Raw genomic sequence first — 19,438 nt, forward strand, 5'->3', positions numbered from 1 at the left:
TGGATGCGCCGGATTATTTTCGAAACAATTCGTAACTTTTTAATTTGAACAACGGCAGCATTCCGGCCATGCAAGTCCTAAAAATGCGAGATATTTCCTCCTTTTAATTTCCGTCCGGCGAGTAACGGGCCACAAGGAACGAAGGTGAGTGCGAAACATCCAACTAATGAGTATTTTTCAATTTGTCGAATTGGAAGTTCGCTTTGATTCAGACACGTCATTGTGCGGCACACGATTCTAGGGGCAGTAATTCCGGGGTCCGGGGAGATGTGTTGGCGGTCGAGTGCGAGGTCGAGATTAGACTAGCGACTTCGACCCCTGGCAGGGGTTGAAATCCAATCTTGATTTGCTATTGCATTCCTACAATGACAGTCCGTCCGGACTCCGTCTAACCGTTTGTTTGCTACTCTTTGTTTAAGCGACAGATTGGAATAGGATCTCGGCTCACAAGCCTCTCTTTCGCCATTTTATGAAGCGACACACAAAACCTCCGCCGATCAAACATAAGGAGATTGCACCCATTCGATTCGACACCAATTTCCACTCGCGAATTTACAACCCTTAGCCACAAATCAGCACCCAGTTCACTCTCTTGCCCAAAAGAGAAATCCTTTCGAAATTCCACATTATTTCTCGCAAAAAATCTCCAAATTTGAAGTTACCAGATAACGAAAAATGCCTTCACTTTACCTCAATTTCTCGACACTTTTTTAGCTTCAAATTAAGCCATATTTCCCAAGAATTTTTGCTTCGAAAAAAAACTCTCGACCATAAACCCTACACTTAACACAAGATGTAAAATTCTTTTGGTCCATTGAAAAATTCAGTTAATCACAAGTCACAATAAACAAATTTAAAAAAATACAATTTATTCTTTATTCTTTATTCTTTATTCTTTATTCTTTATTCTTTATTCTTTATTCTTTATTCTTTATTCTTTATTCTTTATTCTTTATTCTTTATTCTTTATTCTTTATTCTTTATTCTTTATTCTTTATTCTTTATTCTTTATTCTTTATTCTTTATTCTTTATTCTTTATTCTTTATTCTTTATTCTTTATTCTTTATTCTTTATTCTTTATTCTTTATTCTTTATTCTTTATTCTTTATTCTTTATTCTTTATTCTTTATTCTTTATTCTTTATTCTTTATTCTTTATTCTTTATTCTTTATTCTTTATTCTTTATTCTTTATTCTTTATTCTTTATTCTTTATTCTTTATTCTTTATTCTTTATTCTATGTTTTTTTTTCCATTCCAGAAGCATTATTTTTTTGGTGTTCTGAATATCCCTCATTTTTTCTAACTTTTATTCCGGACCTTAGAGAACTTACTTAATAAATAACCCAAAACTTATTTTTTTTATTAAACAGATGAATTTTTATCGAATTTCCCCTGTCATTTGCAATATTTTACTTAAAAAATGACCATTATTTACATGGCAGTTTTTTTTAATCATTTTTTAATTACTTACTCAAAGACCAACCGTGTCTTCAAATCGATTGTTATCCGAGTGTTAACTTTGCGTTGGGTAATCTTTTATTAAAAAAACCTAATTGAAAAGAGATCTAATATTAATAGCGTCGTTAAAGTGGATTTGTCTGGCCCGGGTCTTAATTCCGGGTTTGATTAAAACGGTTTTCGAAAAATAGAGAAAAGGTAGCGGACATATTTAATGCATTTCGTTGGAGGTGTCGTAGGCGAAAAGCTTGGTTGCTGGTCCCCGAGGTGGTTGTAACTCAAGCACACGCACATACATAATGGAATGGGGAGCAAAGAACTTTTCACTTGTGTATAGAATTTCCGTATTCAACGGTGGCAAAAGCAGGCGAGAAGTTGCGAGTTGTTGATGTTATTCAGAGCGCGTGTTGGGGATCTCTAAAACGCCACTGTCGAAGAGTGAACTTGCTTTTATGCTTGAATTCTATTCCGTTGAAATACTGTAAATAAGCGCATTCGCGACAGGAAAACTACTTAGCTGATGCAAAAACTCACTGCATTATTCATTCATCGTTGTTTTATTCATCTATGCGATCCGAATCATTCCCAAACACCTTTCCTGCGATTAGAAGCAAATCGCGAGTCGAATCGACCCACCCTTCAAAAGAATGCTTCGTTTCTAGCTATACGCTTTATTTATTCGCACCCTCTTTGACTCACGGACGTTCGACAGAGACGCTTTGATCTCGGCTGACGCGAATCCTAAGTAACAACTTTTATTGGACTTCAATATTTATAACCAGGGGCGATACGTTCGCCCAAATTCGAATATAACCAAGATCAAACGAAAAACGAATATCCAATTTCTCGCTTTGCTTTTCATTGCGGATTCGGCGATCAGCTAAAATAACTACACAACCAACCAGGGAGGAGAATTAAGCTAATTACTATTTCCGTTATCGTATAATACGATTTTTTTTAATACATTCTTGTAATCGGAAAACATAAAATTAATCCTTTTCTCTCAAATTTTTATCAAAATGCTACATGTTTTGTTCAATTCTCAAGTTAATACAACGTTTCTTGTAGTAAAAAACTCCTAACTATATTATAAGTTATAAGGTAACTATAGGGTAGTTAATAAATACTACTACTGGAAGTGTAGATGTTACTAATAAAATATAGTTTTAGTGCTAGGTATAATTTACTACAACAAATAGTACGTTAAACTTTTATTCTTTGTGTAGATTTTACGATTTTATTAATAGTAAAATAAGCTGTTAAAAATTATTCATGCACTGCAAAAAAATAATAGCTAATGTAATTTATACTTTCACTGAGAGACCTAATCGTTTTATAGTTTTGAAAAAGCTAATAGTATTTAATGTATTTTTAAATAAATTTATAAACGTATTATTGTAGATATACTTCACTTATAATATAATTACAGGTCAGGTCAGGTCAGATCAGGTCAGGTCAGGTGATTTTTTTTGTTCTAATTTAATAAAAACAAAGGAAAAAACTCTATTTTTGGTCTAAAAACGTGTGGAAATCCTCAAAACTTGTAAAAATAATGTTATTTTCGACATAATTCTGTAATTTATTGACTTATCTTATAAAAATTTGGCGAAATAATTAAGTAAGTTTTTGCTAAATAAAGGCTTAGAAAAAGTAAATTTCTGGTTTATTTTCAAATTTAGCAATTTTTTCGTTTTTATTTAATAAAAACTTGATTTTTGGTCTAAAAATATTTTTAAATTCCCAGAACTTGCAAAAATAATGTCATTTTTGACATAATTCTGTGATTTATTGGCTTACTTTTTAAGAAATTGGACGCAATAATTGAGTTTTTGTGGAATAAACGTTTAGAAAAGGTAAAATTTTGATCATTAAAGACCAAATTTGGTGATTTTTTCGTTCTAGTTTAATAAAAATAGAGGGAAAAAACTTAATTTTTGCTTAAAAAACGTGTTTAAATCCATAGAACTTGCAAAAATAATTATGTTATTTGTTAGCTTAAAAATTTTGCGCAATATAATTCAGTTTTTTGATAAATAAACGCTTAGAAAATGTAAATGTTTGACCAAATTTATTAATTATTTCGTCTAGTTTAATAAAAACTGGAAGAAGGTTGTACTATTGTAGATATTCTTAGATATACCTCACTAATGGAACATTACAAGTCCAAAATATTATTTCTGAAAAATCCTGCCTGACTTAATTCGGAAAGAAATTCTAAGTAATTATTTGAAATTACACACTTTACACAAGTAATTTACAAAGTTATTCGTAGTCAACCCTCAACGCTCCTCCACCCAATTTGATATGTTTTTAAGCGAGCTGGGGGAACTCGATTTCTGAATAAAGCGTTTTTGGTATAAAATCGAATAACTTCAGGTTATTTACCCAACATTGTGTCCAGCCTTGGGGTGGATTTAAAGTAACAATTTGGAAACATTTCATAAAAACTGTGCTATTATTAGACAAAATAATACGAGAGCTGGGTCACTTTTCGTAATTCTTCTAACTGACAGAATCCTTTTATCAGACGAACCTTTTTTTAAATTATGAAAGGTCCGATAATTCTCCCCCTTGAAGAAGCGAACCCACGCAGTATATTTTTTATTCATGCGTCTTATGTCAGTGTGTGAAATGTGAATTTTATTCTAAAACCGGGGGATTTGCCCTCCTACATGTCAAAAATTGTTCGCGGTTTATGGCTGATTTGAAGAGGGTTCTCTTGACCTTTGCGAATCGAACTAAATTAAACTTGTTATGCTCCCTTTATATTTCTCAAAACATTCGGACTTAATATTATATTAAAATAGGGGGTGAGTTGCGGATAATTCCACTTGCGTGTCGATTGTTGTGAAGTTGCAGAATAGTGGTTAAAGTGAAGCAAAGCGAAGCAATCGATAGCGCAATATAGCATCGATTAGTGCGCCACGCCCCGCGCATTGCTTGAGTTACGATGTGCTGGCACTCGACCGTCACAACTTGCTGTACTACACACCCCCGCTTTAACTTTAACACGGTTAACTTCCAGCTTAAAGCTAATTGACGTTGATTGTATAAAAGGCGGCGTAATGACGCTGCCACCGACAGGTGCGCCGCCAATAGGGAGATTCTCACCCCTTCGACTACACTTTTTCATAAATTTCAAACACAAAGCACGTTTTTATAAAAAAAACACCGATTTTGACCTGAGCGAAACCTACAGTCACGGTCAAAATGAATGACTCCCTGAGAAAAGTTGGACAGGGGTGTCATTCTTTTTGATCGTGACTGTACATAATAGTATATTAAATTTTATTGAAACTTTGAAAATTGCAGCATTTAAAAACGACTCTGAAGACTTCAGTGACTTTTATGTCACCTCCTTTTTCTTCTAATAAAGTATTGGACTCAATAAATTAAGTGTATTTTAAATCACAAGACATTTTCTGTTAAAGCACATTTTTTTTTAATTATTAATTATTTTCAAACTTTTATCTCGCTTATGGTTAGTCCTACATGAAAAATACAATTAACTATTTTGTAGGAAATTTTATCAGCATTAATTTTGGTAAAAAGATAAAAATTGATAGAAGTAACTGTTTTCGAGATATAAGCAAAAAACCAAAAAACTGTTACCTTAATTAAGCGCTTGCATATAAGCAAATTTACTACTATTAGTATTATTATTATTAATGTTATTGTTATTAATATGGCGACTAAAGACGACTCTGAAGACTTTAGTGACTTTTATGTCTCCTCCTTTTTCCTCTACTAAAGTGTTAGACACAATTAATTTAGTTTATTTCAGTTTTTCAAACATTTTATTTTAAAGCAAATTTTTGTTAAATATTATTTATATCCAACTCTATAACGTTGCTTTCCGTTCGACGTTTAAATTTACCTTCCCCTGCAATAAAAAATAAACGCTGGAAAATAATAACTTGTTTTATTAAAAATTCCTCCATATAAAGTTAAAACTACTCTGAGTTAGTTTAACCGTGAATTGTTCGGCTTTTATGAGCATATGAAAATCGATAGAATCACTGGTCTTTGGTAATTTCGCAGAAATAAATACTGCTCACAAAAATCTTGCATGAGGTTACGAAAAAATTTTGTTAGCCGGGCAAGGTTTGTAGAATTCACTTAGATTTTAGTTAGCAATTTTGCGAAAATTCAATATACCGCTGACGTGGGTTTTATTGTTGGTTTTTCTTTAGCAGCGCAGCACAAGTTCCTGAATTCGTCGCACGATATCAATCTACTTTGACAAGGGGATGAATACATTGCTAAAACAGGCAATATGAGATAGCTGCAGGCTAGCGGACGACTTAGGGATGATTTTTATGTTGCAATTTTCCGGCCCTAGAGCCGTTCAGTTGTTACAGGAGATGACGAGAGGTCGTAGGTTAAGTAAGTTTCAGCTATCGCATATACACCCTCTCCAGGGCCATTTATCAGCAACGTTTTTATATTCCGCTCCATAAATAATCTTTTTGTGACTTTATCAAATGTTTGCGCTGCTATTAAAATGAGTAGGAAATTTCTCATAATGGATGAAAGTCGAATAAATATTTTTCCAATTTATATAATGCAGGAAGCTTTCTCCCCGAGTGTTTGTCTTTGCATGCGGCAGTTTTTTCATCCCGAAGGACATCAACCTTGTATCCCGGGGGATTTTTCTGTGCCATCCCGGGATATTGGGAATAAACGAGGAAATGTTGTTTTAAATGGCGCGATATTTGTCTTGTAAAGGTTTAAAACTTGCAACTTTCCCTTTTTGTGGAAGCGGCAATCCCTTGTGATTCACACCACCTGCGTTCATGGTATAATAATCATGTCACATAAAACTGCACATATAGAAAATGCATCGTCCCTCGATATCCCACCGGCTTTCCGTCACCGTGGCATTAAAATGTCTTCACTCCCTTGACCGCAGCACGAGAATTCAATATATTACGTCATATCTCGCCGTGTTTTTCACCTTTTCCGACACTTTCCATATTATGATTAGAAGGAAATGTTGCGAGGGCGACGATTCCAAGCAAAAGGGAGAGACAGAGGGTATCTTTCCTCATACAGTATTCAACGCCAGCTATATCCTGCATTAATGTGGCCGTATCCGTTGGATTGGGAATATGTATGGGGCTCGGACTGGACGATCTCAGAGCCAAACTGAACTCATAATTTAGGAATACGTTCAGGATACCGGCAACGTATCACATCAGTATTTTCACGTTTATTGCGGGATAATGCTAATGTATGGAATACGATAAATCAGATTTATTTTAAAATCTTGGACTCATTTGGAGCCGGTATAATGTCCAAGATAATGCATTTTATTCACGTGCTGGGAATAACTTACCGGCGAAAATAGCACGAAAGTTATCAAGAAAAATGAGATGCCGGAGTTTACGTTCAGACGCTGCAATTTATAATTGCCACCGGTGGCAGGAAAGGCATCAAAAATGCAGCGCCGGATTGTGTAACAAGAATAAAAAGAATCGATAGTTCCACAAAAACTCCAAGACGCAGATATAATATTTTATACCAAATTCTAATGTAAAAGTGCATTTATACCAGAAATTCGAATGAAATTATAAACTGTTATATAAGACTTAGCTCCAGTTTTGATATTCATTCAATTTTTCACCGAAAAAATTTCACTCATGTTCAAACAATGCTAATGTAAAAAAACTATACTTTTCATATCTATTTTCTCGGTATTTCAAAAATACCAAATCATTATTGGATTTAACGTTTTTAGGTCTGTTAACCGTCAAAAGTAAAAGAACCATCAAAGTTTGTTGTCTCAAAAGATTTATACGTATGAGAATTTTTTTTAAATTTTACGCAAGAGTGTATTACACTTTTCAAACACAGGTCTCCGTTAATTTACCGGCTAATAATATAAAAATATTAGTAGAGAAAAATCTAAGATAAGGCATCAAAATTTTATTCTCACAAAGTTTTAAAAATGTAATGATGGTTGCGTCGACAATTTGATCGAGTCTAAGAATCACAAAAATCTCTGTATGCTATTAAATACTTAATTTTTTCTCTGTGCATGTAAATTTCTTCTGAATTTTTCTGCATTATATTTTTTTATTATTTTAAATGACATTCTAAAAAAATCGATGCTTAAATCTGGCTTTGTGCAAAAGATGCTTTGTAAGTCTACTTCAAAAAAAGCAAAATTTTAAAACAATATTTGAGGTAGAATTAGCATAAGATAGGTAGACAGGTAGGTAAAAAAAATTCATCGCGACGTTTCGAGACCTTTATTGTATCCTCTTCAGGCTACAAAAGTTTGTTAGGTTTTATACATAATAGGCAATTTCAACATTGCCGAGAAATTTATTTCAAAAACATTTTTTCTAACTATTCTAATAATTGTTACATCCTTCAAGTATCCTTGATTTTGTAAGAATGCCTTATCTTATTTAAAAAAAATAGATTGGTAGAATTTCCTTATAAACAAATTATTATTTTCAGCAGATTAAACAAATTGTAAAATTTAAAAAATGATTTTCGATGTATTACTTTAAAAAATATATCCCTGAACCAGATATTATAAAGAAGAAAAAACAATACATTTAAAAAGTTTCATAAAAAAATTGGTTACTCCATGTGAAGAATTAATAATCACATTAAAAAAACTACAACAATTTAAATTTAACCGATAAGTATAGATAGAATCCCATTAATGCTTGGTAAAAAGAACAAAATCTAATTAAACCTCCGGAATATGAGGCAACAAAAAGCTCGTTAATCCAAAAATGTCATCACTTCTTACAGGATTTACAAACAAGTTGAATACATGCATAATAAAATAAGAAAATTATAATATATTCAAAATAAAATCGTCCTTAAAAAGACAGAAATCCGTTTTATTCGATCGTTAATCATCATTATTAGAAAATAATTATAACCATTAGCACAAGATTAAGTTTTTAATGAAGACATTCATTCAACATCACTACACATAATAAATTGATAAGAAACAGCAAACGTGCTACTGACCGGATGTTAGGTAACACGTTCCATCCTGCAAGTGTGCAACTTCACTTCTTCTTAGTTTGTTTACCAATTTCTTCAAAGATCTCGTAAATTATTATAAAAACCAAACTATATAAAAAAAATGTTCTGAGAAACAGAAAAATTTACAAATTATCAAAATTATTTTTGAAGAATTTATTAAGTTATGCAACTAACGATGCAATTGTGTACTGGAGACTAGATTTCCAATTTTTGAAAAAAAGCTTCTTTCTTTAAATTTGAAACTGCACTCACCAGAAAAGCCCCTTTATCCAAAATAGTCCTTAATAAGCATCGAAAATATACTAAAAATTGAAACACCACAAACATGTTTGCACTTTGAAGCCCCTCAGCAGACTAAAGCAGCCTCCATTGTGATCTACCCTTTACATAAAAAAGTGTGCAGGACTTTTTAAAGAAGGGGGTGGAGCATATGTAAAGCTCTCTCTCAAAGGTTTAGAGAGGACTACCTAACATATAGATTTCCTCGAATAAAATCCCAGTGGAGGGGATCCAGTCTTCGAAGCTTCGAAGCACAGTATTGACTAAACCCCTTTTACATTGCTTGCAACCCTTACTTTTTACTATATACCAAACAACCCTTTTAGTTTTTAAAGGGGGACAACCCTTTAACAACCAAAAAACATTCGGGTGAAAAATAGGGGGGCTCCAAGCACTTTAGAAACTGCATCATGAGCACTCATGAAAGCTGTTCCCGACACAAAACTGACCTGTGTCCGCACCCACAATAATCAGCTATTGCAAAACAAACTAACTTAACTAAAAAACTGAAAAAAAAACGAATTTTCTAACAAAAAAATGTTAAAATCAAATGTGAGTAACAACATTACCAATAGTTCTCTCCTTTAATTCACACTGAAATTAAATGCTGGGACAATCACAACCCTTCTCTAAAAAACATAAAAGGGTAACTTCCCTTTTATTGCAGATGGTACAAGTGAAAGGGGTGGTAGGGTTAAAAAACGAGCACGTGTCCGTGTTTGATCAACTTTTACCCCGTATTTCATCAATTTTCAACCCAGAGATTAAAATCATTGGTAAATCTGAAAGCTAATACCTAAAATAACAAAAATTAAAAAGTTTGTAAACAAAAATTAAATTTTTTGTTTGACATCTGACAGTAGTCGGTAAAGTAGGAAAGTGTTTGGAACGCGCAAGTTACTCCTAGATGACGCGGCCACAGCTAGAATAAAATTCGCTCTATTTCATTATTTACCATTTCAGTTTGATTTGAATAAAGAAAAATGATCTTTTAAAGAAATTCCTAGAATTTATTGCTAAACAATGGGCCACCACAGTCTGTGGTAATAGAGAAGAGTATTTATTAGAAAAAATCACTATTTCAAAGCAATTGTAAATTTTAAAATAAAAGTGTGAGATCACATTATGGACTTAACAAGAAAATAATTATAAAAATAGTTCCCAGATAGTCTTTCAGTTCTTTAGTTTATCAAAGTACGTTTCATTTTTCTACTTTCTAAATTTTTCAGGTTTTCTCTCTTTCATTCTCGTAGCTATAGCACTTCCAGCAAGAGAATTTACTTAAATGTCCTGAAAACATTACGATCACTAAAATATATGTATTTAAAATTAAAATAAAAATATATTTAGTTTTTCGTTATTGTCACAATTATTTACGAATTAGTGTATCAGAGATAAACTAAGCAAAAAAATGTCAGCGATTTTTAAATAATTAAATTAAAAATTTCCAATAATTTAAGTAGCATTCCTTTGCCCAGCTTTTGATCGAAACTGTACATGATACACAGCTACAGCCCACACTATGAGGGTCGTTTCCCTAATGACACAACGTGAGGGCGAAACAATAGAAAAAATTTGGCTAATAATGGCAGATCAATGTAATCGAACGCTGTTCTGCCGCCCATAGCACCCTCTTAACAAGTTTAAAAATCCACCACGACAATATCTTAAAAATTAGCCACGCTATTATTATCACAGAATAAAATTTGTCAGTGAGGGTAACCCCCTGCAGCTTTCGACCAACGAAATCATACAACGCATTAAAAATCATAGCGCCCCCGCAGCGATTTATGCTACATTACCCCTGCTGATGGCAAGGGCATTTTCCGTGACTTTCCGGGAACAATTTTGTAAAATTTGACCACTAGACCATGCTACTAATAAATAACTGACTGTTTTATTTAAGGAAAAAAGTGGCCAAGTTCAGGTAAAGTTTAAAAGTGTTTTAGTTGATGGAAAAAGTCGCAGCTGTCGGATGAAATGATTAAGGGACAATTTTCCCACTGTAGACTGTCTTTTATTTCATTATTCTATTATTGATCAGTTCCCGCAGGCTAACGTGCTGCGCTTTCAAACAATTAACCCTGCCAATAATAACGGATCATATTTGTGTCCAAAGTTTTGATGAAAAAGCGACGATAGTTTTTCGGGGATTCCCCTGTACCTTTAAAAATACGCAGGCAAAAATAGATGAATCTCCCTAATTGCACACCGGTGAAGTGGATAATAGAAATGTAATATTATTACAGTTACGTTACCTGTAATGTTAGACGACGATGACGCAGATGTAAGATAACCCAATTAGGATATGAGTTCTGCAATAAGCAAACAGAAGAAGTCCGTCGTCGTGGCAACCCCTGGTCTGCCTAGCTAGACAAAGGAGAGCTAACTCATCTTTAATAAGGCGATCAATTATGAAGCGAACGAAACTTCTGTGCAACTTTCCACTGTAATTATATCTTTCTAATTGCTTTCCGTCTTTCTTTCTAACCAGATTTACAGTAAATACATCATAACTTACCAAACACGAGTGAACGTTGCAACAAAACTTACCCAAATTATCGATTACCTATCGCTATTTATAATAAACTTTCCAACGAAAGATTAATGGCGACTTTTAAGCACAACGAATTTTTACAACTCGAAAAGCTCGCTGGTTTAAATTTTTTTTTTTTTAAACAATGCACAACGTTCGAAAATTAGTTCTGTGGTAACTTTTTTGACTTATTTTGTGTTTTATGCAAATAATAATATTTTTTATTCACATATATTTTTTTAATAATTAGTGACTTTTTGTAATTGGTTTAGTGCCAGATATTGCAACAATCAATATGTTAATTAAAAATTTGCCTTATTTAAGAAAAAAGGTAACTATCAAAAACTAAAAACTAAATATTGCAAATTTGCAGTTTCAAATAAAAACTTGAAACAATTTGAATTTGGAACAAAAAAAAAACATATTGTAAGCCTTTATAACACGAAAATTGTTCACATTTTACTCAAATGGGGTAAAATTATACAGGATTTTGAATCCTAAACTGGGTAGCGCCCTCTTGCAGAAATCTTCCATATGTTAACGATTGCCGGCAATGAAGAACTCTTGACTTGCCGGCTTGCCACCAATGTTTTTATTTGAGCGGGAAAACACTCAGTACGTTAATTACTCACTATTTTTGGTGTTTGTTTTCAACCGTTACTTGTATTCGTTGTAATTATTACATTCTTCAACCAAAGATCAATATGGTTAACACTCCAACAAAAAATTACGTTTGTAAGAGAGGTAAATCTTAGCAACACTTTTTTAAGGTTATACAATGAAATAACTGCATTTTTTTATTAGATGGACGAAAGGAGGAAGTTCACATCGATAAAATCACATCCCGGATTCAAAAATTATGCTATGGCCTAAATATGGAGTTTGTCGATCCTGTATTATGCGAATTTGGTGTAAAAAACCGTTGGCTATATTTCATAATTCCAGGTCTCAATTACACTGAAAGTTATTAGTGGCTTATACCCGGGGGTTACCACAGTTGAATTGGATACTTTAGCTGCTGAAACTGCCGCTATGATGACTACAAATCACCCTGATTATGCTATTCTTGCAGCTCGGATTGCTGTCTCCAATCTGCATAAAGAGACAAAGAAGCAGTTCAGCGGTAAGTTCAGCCACAGCCGCAAAAAATAATAAAATAAACGACAAGACGGATTCTTTTATGAGTTAACGTAAGACACGTAATTTTACGTGTAATTTTTTTTAGCATTTTAATTGGTCCGTAAACGGCTTTGCAACTGTCTTTATTGTTTTGTTTTGTTTCCAATGTGGTCGGAATTAATTTATAGTTGAATTGGTTCATTTGTTAGATGTTTTGTATATCATAAGATTTTAGAATCATCTTATAATACAATGTGCCAATTAATTATTACATTTTTTAACACTGTGTAGAGTATTTAAGTTTTTTTTATTGTTAATTTCGTAACTAGATGTGATCGACGACCTCCACAAGGCCGTCAGCAGCAAAACGGGCCGCAAAACCCAAATGATATCCGACGAGCACCACGCCATCGTAATGAAAAACGCCGACCGTCTCAACTCTTGCATAATCTACGATCGCGATTTCTCTTACAATTACTTCGGTTTCAAAACCCTCGAGCGTTCCTACTTGCTTAAAATCAACGGCAAAATCGTTGAGCGCCCCCAACACATGCTAATGCGCGTCGCTGTCGGCATCCACGGCTCAGACATCGACTCAGCCATCGAAACTTACAACTACATGTCAGAAAAATACTTCACACACGCCAGTCCTACACTCTTCTCAGCTGCAACACCCAAACCCCAACTCTCCTCCTGCTTTCTCGTAACTCTCCCCGAGGACAATCTCGAGGGCATTTCGCGCTGTTTGACCCAATGTGCCATGATTTCCAAAACGGCAGGCGGTCTAGGCGTCAGTATTCACAACTTACGGGCCAAAGGCACCACCTTTCGGACCACTTTGGCCGGCACCCCCAAAGTCTCAGACGGGATTGTGCCCGTTTTGCGCGTTTTTAACAACTCCGCGCGCTACGTGGACCAAGGGGGGAACAAAAGACCGGGGGCTTGCGCTATTTACCTCGAGCCTTGGCATGCCGATATTTTGGATTTTTTAAACTTGAAGAAAAACACGGGGAAGGAGCAGCTAAGGGCACGCGACTTGTTCTTCGCTTTGTGGACGCCTGACTTGTTCATGCGCCGGGTGAAAAACGACGAGAAATGGTCCCTGATGTGTCCACACCAGTCACCAGGCCTTGCCGATTGTTGGGGCGAAGAGTTCGAAAAATTGTACGAAAAATACGAGACTGACGGTCGCTATGTTAGACAGTTACCAGCGCGGGACGTTTGGCGCGCTATTTGCGTCTCCCAGGTGGAGACTGGCACCCCTTACATGCTCTACAAAGACGCATGTAACAGGAAAAGCAACCAACAAAATTTAGGCACTATCAGGAGCAGCAATTTATGCACGGAAATAGTCGAGTTTACATCACCCGACGAAATCGCCGTCTGTAACTTGGCCTCAATCGCCGTAAACATGTTCGTGAAAGCGGACAGGAGCGGCTACGACTTTAACAAGTTGAAGGAAATCACCAAAGTTGTGGCAAAGAATTTGAACAAAGTCATTGATCTGAATTACTATCCTTTGCCAGAGGCGCGTAAGTCGAATCTGCGCCACAGGCCGGTGGGAATTGGGGTTCAGGGCCTGGCTGATGCGTTCATTCTCCTGCGAATGCCTTTTGATAGCCCGGAGGCTAAAGCCCTAAACCGGCAAATTTTCGAAACGCTTTATTACGGCGCCTTGGAGGCTAGTTGCGAACTGGCCGAAAAGTACGGCCCGTATGAGACTTATGAAGGGTCACCGGTCAGTCAAGGTGTCTTGCAGTACGACATGTGGGGCGTCACTCCTACAAATTTGTGGGATTGGTCCGATTTGAAAAAAAAAATCGCCAAATACGGTGTTCGCAATTCGCTACTTTTGGCTCCAATGCCCACGGCTTCGACTGCCCAAATTTTGGGTAATAATGAATCGACCGAACCGTACACTTCTAATATCTATGTGAGGCGGGTGTTGTCTGGGGAGTTTCAAGTCGTGAATCAGCACCTGCTGAAGGATTTGACTGAGAGGGGGCTTTGGGACGATACGATGAAGAATCAGATTATTGCGAATTATGGTTCGATTCAAAACATTCCGGGGATTCCCGACGATTTGAAACAACTGTATAAAACAGTCTGGGAGATTTCGCAGAAAGTTATTATTGATATGGCGGCTGATAGAGGCGCGTTTATTGACCAGAGTCAGTCGATGAATATTCATATTGCGGCCCCGAATTATGGGGTCATGTCTTCCATGCATTTCTACGGGTGGGATAAGGGTTTAAAGACAGGGATGTACTATTTAAGGACGAAACCGGCCGCTAATCCCATTCAATTCACAGTGGATAAAAGCAAATTAATTACGAAGACAAGTACAGGGGTTGGGAAGGTTCAAGAGACGAAAACTACACCAGAGGAAGAAGCGGCTCTTGTTTGTTCGTTGCGAAACCCCGAGGCTTGTGAAATGTGTAGTGCTTAAGTTTATCATAATTGTTTAATGTATTTTTCTTGAATAAATAATTTTCTACTCATGCAAGTTTTTTTTTGGTCTTCCGTACACTAACAAATCGTTACGTTTACAATTTATTTATTAGTGTTTATGTAAAAACGAACGTGCTAACGCGCCAATTGATTTAATATAGTTCCTTTGTTTGATAACTGTTGGCAACGCCACTCGAGGTTTAAGGTGTTTTTGGGCACAAAAAAATCTTTCTGTGCTAAAATATGGATACAGCCTAATTTTTTAAGGACAGTTAATTGATTGGTATTGAAATTAAAAACGAAATTAACGGGATAGTTGAATTTGCTTATGTTGTTTAGTTCTTTTCGTGAAGATTTGTTGGCACCTCTACTCCAGGTGCTTTTTAGGCGCGAAAGAATCGCCAGTTGTGTTGTGAAACTTACTGTTTTTTATTACAACAAAGATAATTCAATCAATTACGAGTTTATAATTATTAATTCGCAATGGTAAACGGCAAGAATTACGTCTTGAAGAGAGGTAATTTGTATTGAATAAAAAGTAAGTTAAGGTTATGGTAACCACGGTTAATTTTTTTGTAGACGGTAGAAAGGAAGAAGTTCACTTCGATAAAATCACCTCCCGGATTCAGAAACTATGTTATCGTTTAAATATGGATATTGTCGACCCTGTAAGTTTGTTAGACACCCTTTTTTATTTGTAAATTAATTGCAAACGTTCAGGTGTCAATTACACTAAAAGTAATTGGTGGGTTATATCCAGGAGTTACCACAGTGGAGTTGGACACTTTGGCTGCAGAAACAGCAATTGTTATGGGGGCTGACCACCCTGATTACGCCACTCTTGCAGCAAGGATTGCAGTTTCTAATTTACAAAAACAGACCAAAAAACACTTCTCAGGTCAGTTATTAGAATAGTAGCGCACTCTAGATTGAAATAACACGCGTTAACGCTTTTCCCCTAGTAGTTTTCTACTAAAAATAAGAAAAAAAAACCGCTTGGGACTCAATCGTTTATTAAACTGTTCTGTTAGATTATTTGGATAATGATCACCGTCTATGAATGTTCTATCGGTCGCCGAAACTCTTTTACTTTACATTAACATAAGAGCATGTATCGTAATTTTTAAATTTATAAATATAATCGTTAAAGAGCTATTAACCAAAAATGGCACAAATTGGTGACCGCCAAACCTCTAAAACGAACATAACAGTAATTTCCTTATTCCTTTGCTTATTATTATTTATTAGTTGGTGATTGTGTTAACTTGTTGAAGAAGACAGTTGCATAAAACATGGTGGTTTTTTGGCAGATGTAATAAGCGACCTTTACCACGCTGTCGATCCGCAAACAGGCGAAAAAACCCCATTAATCTCCGATCAGCATTACGAAATAATCATGAAAAACGCCTCTCGTTTAAATTCGTGCATTGTTTACGACCGGGATTTCTCCTACAATTACTTCGCCTTCAAACTACTCGAACGTTCCTACTTATTTAAAATAAACGGAAAGACAGTAGAGCGCCCCCAGCACATGCTAATGCGTGTGGCTGTCGGCATCCACGGCGAAGACATCGACTCAGCCATCGAAACGTACAATTACATGTCCGAGGGATATTTCATTCACTCAAGCGCCACACTCTTAACAGCCGGCACACCTTACCCTTACCTACCCTCAACTTACTCCATCGCAATGCCCGACGATAGTCTCGAAGGCATTTACGAATGCATCTCCAATTGCATCAAAATTTCAAACACCACCGGACGCATCTCCGTCCACATCCAAAATATCCGAGCCAAAGGAACGGAAATCGCCGGCACGAACGGCGTCTCCAACGGTTTGGTGCCAATGTTGCGTGTTTTCAACAACTCGGCTTGGTTGAACCGCCAAAGCGAGAATCAACCCTCAAACCAAGCGATTTTTCTCGAACCGTGGCATGCCGACATCCTTGATTTTCTAAATTTGAAACGAACGACAGGGAAAGATGAGTACCGGGCACGTGACTTACAATACGCACTGTGGGTGCCTGATTTGTTCATGCACCGGGTGAAAAACGACGAGAAATGGTCCCTGATGTGTCCACACCAAGCGCAAGGTCTCCCCAATTGTTGGGGCCAAGAGTTTGAAAAACTGTACGAAAAGTATGAGAGTGAGGGGCGGTTTGTTAAACAAATCCCGGCACGGGACGTCTGGCGCGCGATCTGCGTCTCACAGATGGAAACAGGCTCGCCCTATATTTTGTACAAGGATGCTTGCAATAAAAAAAGCAACCAGCAAAATTTAGGGACGATCAAAAGTAGCAGTTTGAGCACCGAATCAATTCAATACAGCTCTTCTGACGAAATTGCCGCTTGTATTACGGCCTCAGTTGCACTAAACATGTTCGTGAATCCGGAACGGAACGGTTACGATTTCGAAAAGTTGAAACAAGTGGTCAAGACCTTAACCAAAAATCTCAACAAGGCGATAGACGTAAGTGCGTACCCGAGCCCTGAGGCTCGAACGTCGAATTTGAGACACCGACCGATCGGAATAGGGGTGCAAGGTTTGGCCGATACTTTCATTCTCCTGCGTATGCCGTTTGAGAGCCCGGAGGCTCGTTCACTCAATGTGCAAATTTTCGAAACTTTGTATTATGCCGCCTTGGAAGCAAGTTCCGAAATTGCCGAAAGAGATGGGCCGTACTCGACCTACGACGGCTCGCCCTTGAGCCAGGGGCGCCTACAGTACGACATGTGGGGTGTGGAACCCACCAAACTGTGGGATTGGGTTGCCCTTAAGCAAAGAATAGCAAAACACGGGGTTCGAAACTCGTTACTTGTGGCCTTAATACCGACAATTTCCACGGCCCAAATTTTGGGCAATAACCAATCCATCGAACCGTACTTGTCCAATGTGCAAGTCAGGCGCGTGAATTCGAGCGAATTTCGCGATGTTAACCAACACCTTTTGAAAGATTTGACCGAGAGGGGTCTCTGGACCAGCGATTTGAAACAAGAAGTTATTGAGAGAAATGGTTCAGTTCAAAATATTGCCGGGATCCCGGACGATTTGAAATGTATCTATAAAACAGTCTGGGAGATTCCGCAAAAAATCGTTATTGAAATGGCAGCCGATCGGGGGGCGTTTATTGACCAAAGCCAAGCGATGAATGTTCATATTGGGGCTCCAAGTTACGCGGTTATGTCGTCGATGCATTTCTATGGTTGGCAGAAAGGTCTCAAAACTGGGATGTATAATTTGAGAACGAATCCAGTGAGTGTTGTGCAAAATGGAAACAGGAGCAAAGTAAGTGTGGTGCAGGAAAATGGAGAGAAAAGTGATGATATGAAGAAGTCGCCAGAGGAGGATGCGGCACTTCAGTGCTCGTTGCAAAATCCCGGAGCTTGTGAAATGTGCAGTGCCTAATTTTTTTGTTCTTCAAAAACTGTTTTTGTATTTCTATCAATAAATGAGTTTGTTCTTTCAATCAGAGTTTTATTTTTTACCTCACAAAAATTAGAATTTTCCGGTGGAATTATTTTGACTATCACTATGGGGACAGTGAAATAAAATAAAAAATTCTTTAATTTTTTCATAAATGCTTCAGTCTGGTAATAAAAAATAATGGAACAAAGGAGCAAATTTAGCTGAAAAGAACTTTAAAGGAAGTAGAGTAAAAATATCATTACTTTTTATTTTATTGCGTTTAAAAAAATCTCATTAAATTAAAAGCCCACCCTCTTTTTAGACTTCCTGTTTGTCAATTTTAAACAAGGGCCCATGCCCTGGCACAACAAAATCGGCCATTTCAAGAATTTTCTTCCTGTTTTTAACTTGCAGCTCCTCGTTGTCACTTCCTGCCGATTTCCAAATCCTATCATCCCTCAAATCCTCTTCTTTTTCAAACAAATCACCAGTGATAGCAACCACACCGTTACAACTTCTAACAATCACAGAAACATCCTGCATTGTATGTCCCGGAGTCGGAATCACTGTCACCTTATCACTGACAACATATTCCTGACCCGACGTAAAATCATGCTCGAAATATTTATCCCCACTTGAAATACAAAAACCCACAATGTGGACAGCTTTTGGAAACAAATAATTGCAACCAATGTGGTCAGAATGACCATGAGTGCAAACCACAAAGTCAATGCTATCACAGTTTAGGTGGTTTTCAGCCAAAGCTTTTCGTATTTTTTCACCGTCCCAAGCTGTCATCGTGTCCACAATCACATGAGGGGGCCCTTTAATCAACGTACAAGTGCAATTAGCCAACGTGAAGTTTTCCCCGGTTTTGGAGTAGCCGTCAAACAAAACGATGACTCGGGGATTCCCCCCAACTTCCATTTTATCGAAAATCGTCACGCAACTGTTGCCTTTAATTCATTATTTGAGAAAAAAACGCAATCATTTGCTGTCTCGAGGTTATGTAATCCAAAAGTGTTCACCGGGTGTTGACACTTTGCACACAAGGCAGGCAACCAACAATACAATTTTTTGGATAATTTTTATTTATACGTATACAACAAACTTTATTTAAGCGGAAATTTGAATTGCTTAAGTAGTTTGGACATTTACCCTTTTACTGAAGTA

The 19,438-nt window shown here is 36.5% G+C and overlaps 3 protein-coding genes and 1 long non-coding RNA gene across 7 annotated transcripts in view; 2 read left to right on the top strand and 2 right to left on the bottom strand.

Annotated features, from left to right (window-relative positions):
• The window catches only part of LOC103312583 (uncharacterized), a 35,000-nt gene extending 23,579 nt beyond the window's left edge, over positions 1-11,421 (bottom strand). The window contains exons 1-2 of one of the 4 annotated variants that reach the window (XR_001574861.2): positions 11,012-11,421; positions 8,727-9,549 (exon numbers count right to left, since the gene is read on the bottom strand). This is a non-coding gene — a long non-coding RNA (uncharacterized LOC103312583). Of the gene's footprint in view, positions 1-8,726; positions 9,812-11,011 lie in introns of those variants that run through there. The other 3 variants (XR_010335347.1, XR_010335346.1, XR_010335345.1) reach the window with 3 other exon arrangements.
• Positions 11,422-11,841: 420 nt separating this feature from the next.
• On the top strand, positions 11,842-14,909 carry LOC657098 (ribonucleoside-diphosphate reductase large subunit). Its single transcript, XM_963578.3, has 4 exons — positions 11,842-12,033; positions 12,094-12,182; positions 12,235-12,412; positions 12,738-14,909. Exons 1-4 carry the CDS (start codon positions 11,994-11,996, stop codon positions 14,855-14,857), a joined length of 2,427 nt encoding a protein of 808 aa, XP_968671.1. The 5' UTR covers positions 11,842-11,993; the 3' UTR covers positions 14,858-14,909.
• A 307-nt stretch (positions 14,910-15,216) lies between these two features.
• On the top strand, positions 15,217-18,326 carry LOC657179 (ribonucleoside-diphosphate reductase large subunit). Its single transcript, XM_963650.4, has 4 exons — positions 15,217-15,376; positions 15,439-15,527; positions 15,580-15,757; positions 16,170-18,326. The coding sequence occupies exons 1-4, from the start codon at positions 15,343-15,345 to the stop codon at positions 18,263-18,265; spliced, it is 2,397 nt and encodes a 798-aa protein (XP_968743.1). The 5' UTR covers positions 15,217-15,342; the 3' UTR covers positions 18,266-18,326.
• Positions 18,327-18,519: 193 nt separating this feature from the next.
• Positions 18,520-19,331, bottom strand: LOC657255 (uncharacterized protein). Its single transcript, XM_963723.4, has one exon. It carries the CDS (start codon positions 19,190-19,192, stop codon positions 18,584-18,586), a length of 609 nt encoding a protein of 202 aa, XP_968816.1. The 5' UTR covers positions 19,193-19,331; the 3' UTR covers positions 18,520-18,583.
• Between the last annotated feature and the right edge of the window lie 107 nt (positions 19,332-19,438).

Source organism: Tribolium castaneum, chromosome 9 (genome assembly GCF_031307605.1).
Source record: "Tribolium castaneum strain GA2 chromosome 9, icTriCast1.1, whole genome shotgun sequence".
Classification (NCBI taxonomy): Eukaryota; Metazoa; Arthropoda; class Insecta; order Coleoptera; family Tenebrionidae; genus Tribolium; species Tribolium castaneum.

Coding starts and splice junctions, on each gene's coding strand:
- LOC657098 (XM_963578.3), top strand. CDS start 11,994: ATGGTTAACACTCCAACAAAAAATTACGTTTGTAAGAGAG. Junction 12,034..12,093: donor AAATTACGTTTGTAAGAGAG/GTAAATCTTAGC, acceptor TTTTTTTATTAG/ATGGACGAAAGGAGGAAGTT. Junction 12,183..12,234: donor ATATGGAGTTTGTCGATCCT/GTATTATGCGAA, acceptor TCATAATTCCAG/GTCTCAATTACACTGAAAGT.
- LOC657179 (XM_963650.4), top strand. CDS start 15,343: ATGGTAAACGGCAAGAATTACGTCTTGAAGAGAG. Junction 15,377..15,438: donor GAATTACGTCTTGAAGAGAG/GTAATTTGTATT, acceptor ATTTTTTTGTAG/ACGGTAGAAAGGAAGAAGTT. Junction 15,528..15,579: donor ATATGGATATTGTCGACCCT/GTAAGTTTGTTA, acceptor GCAAACGTTCAG/GTGTCAATTACACTAAAAGT.
- LOC657255 (XM_963723.4), bottom strand. CDS start 19,192: ATGGAAGTTGGGGGGAATCCCCGAGTCATCGTTTTGTTTGACGGCTAC.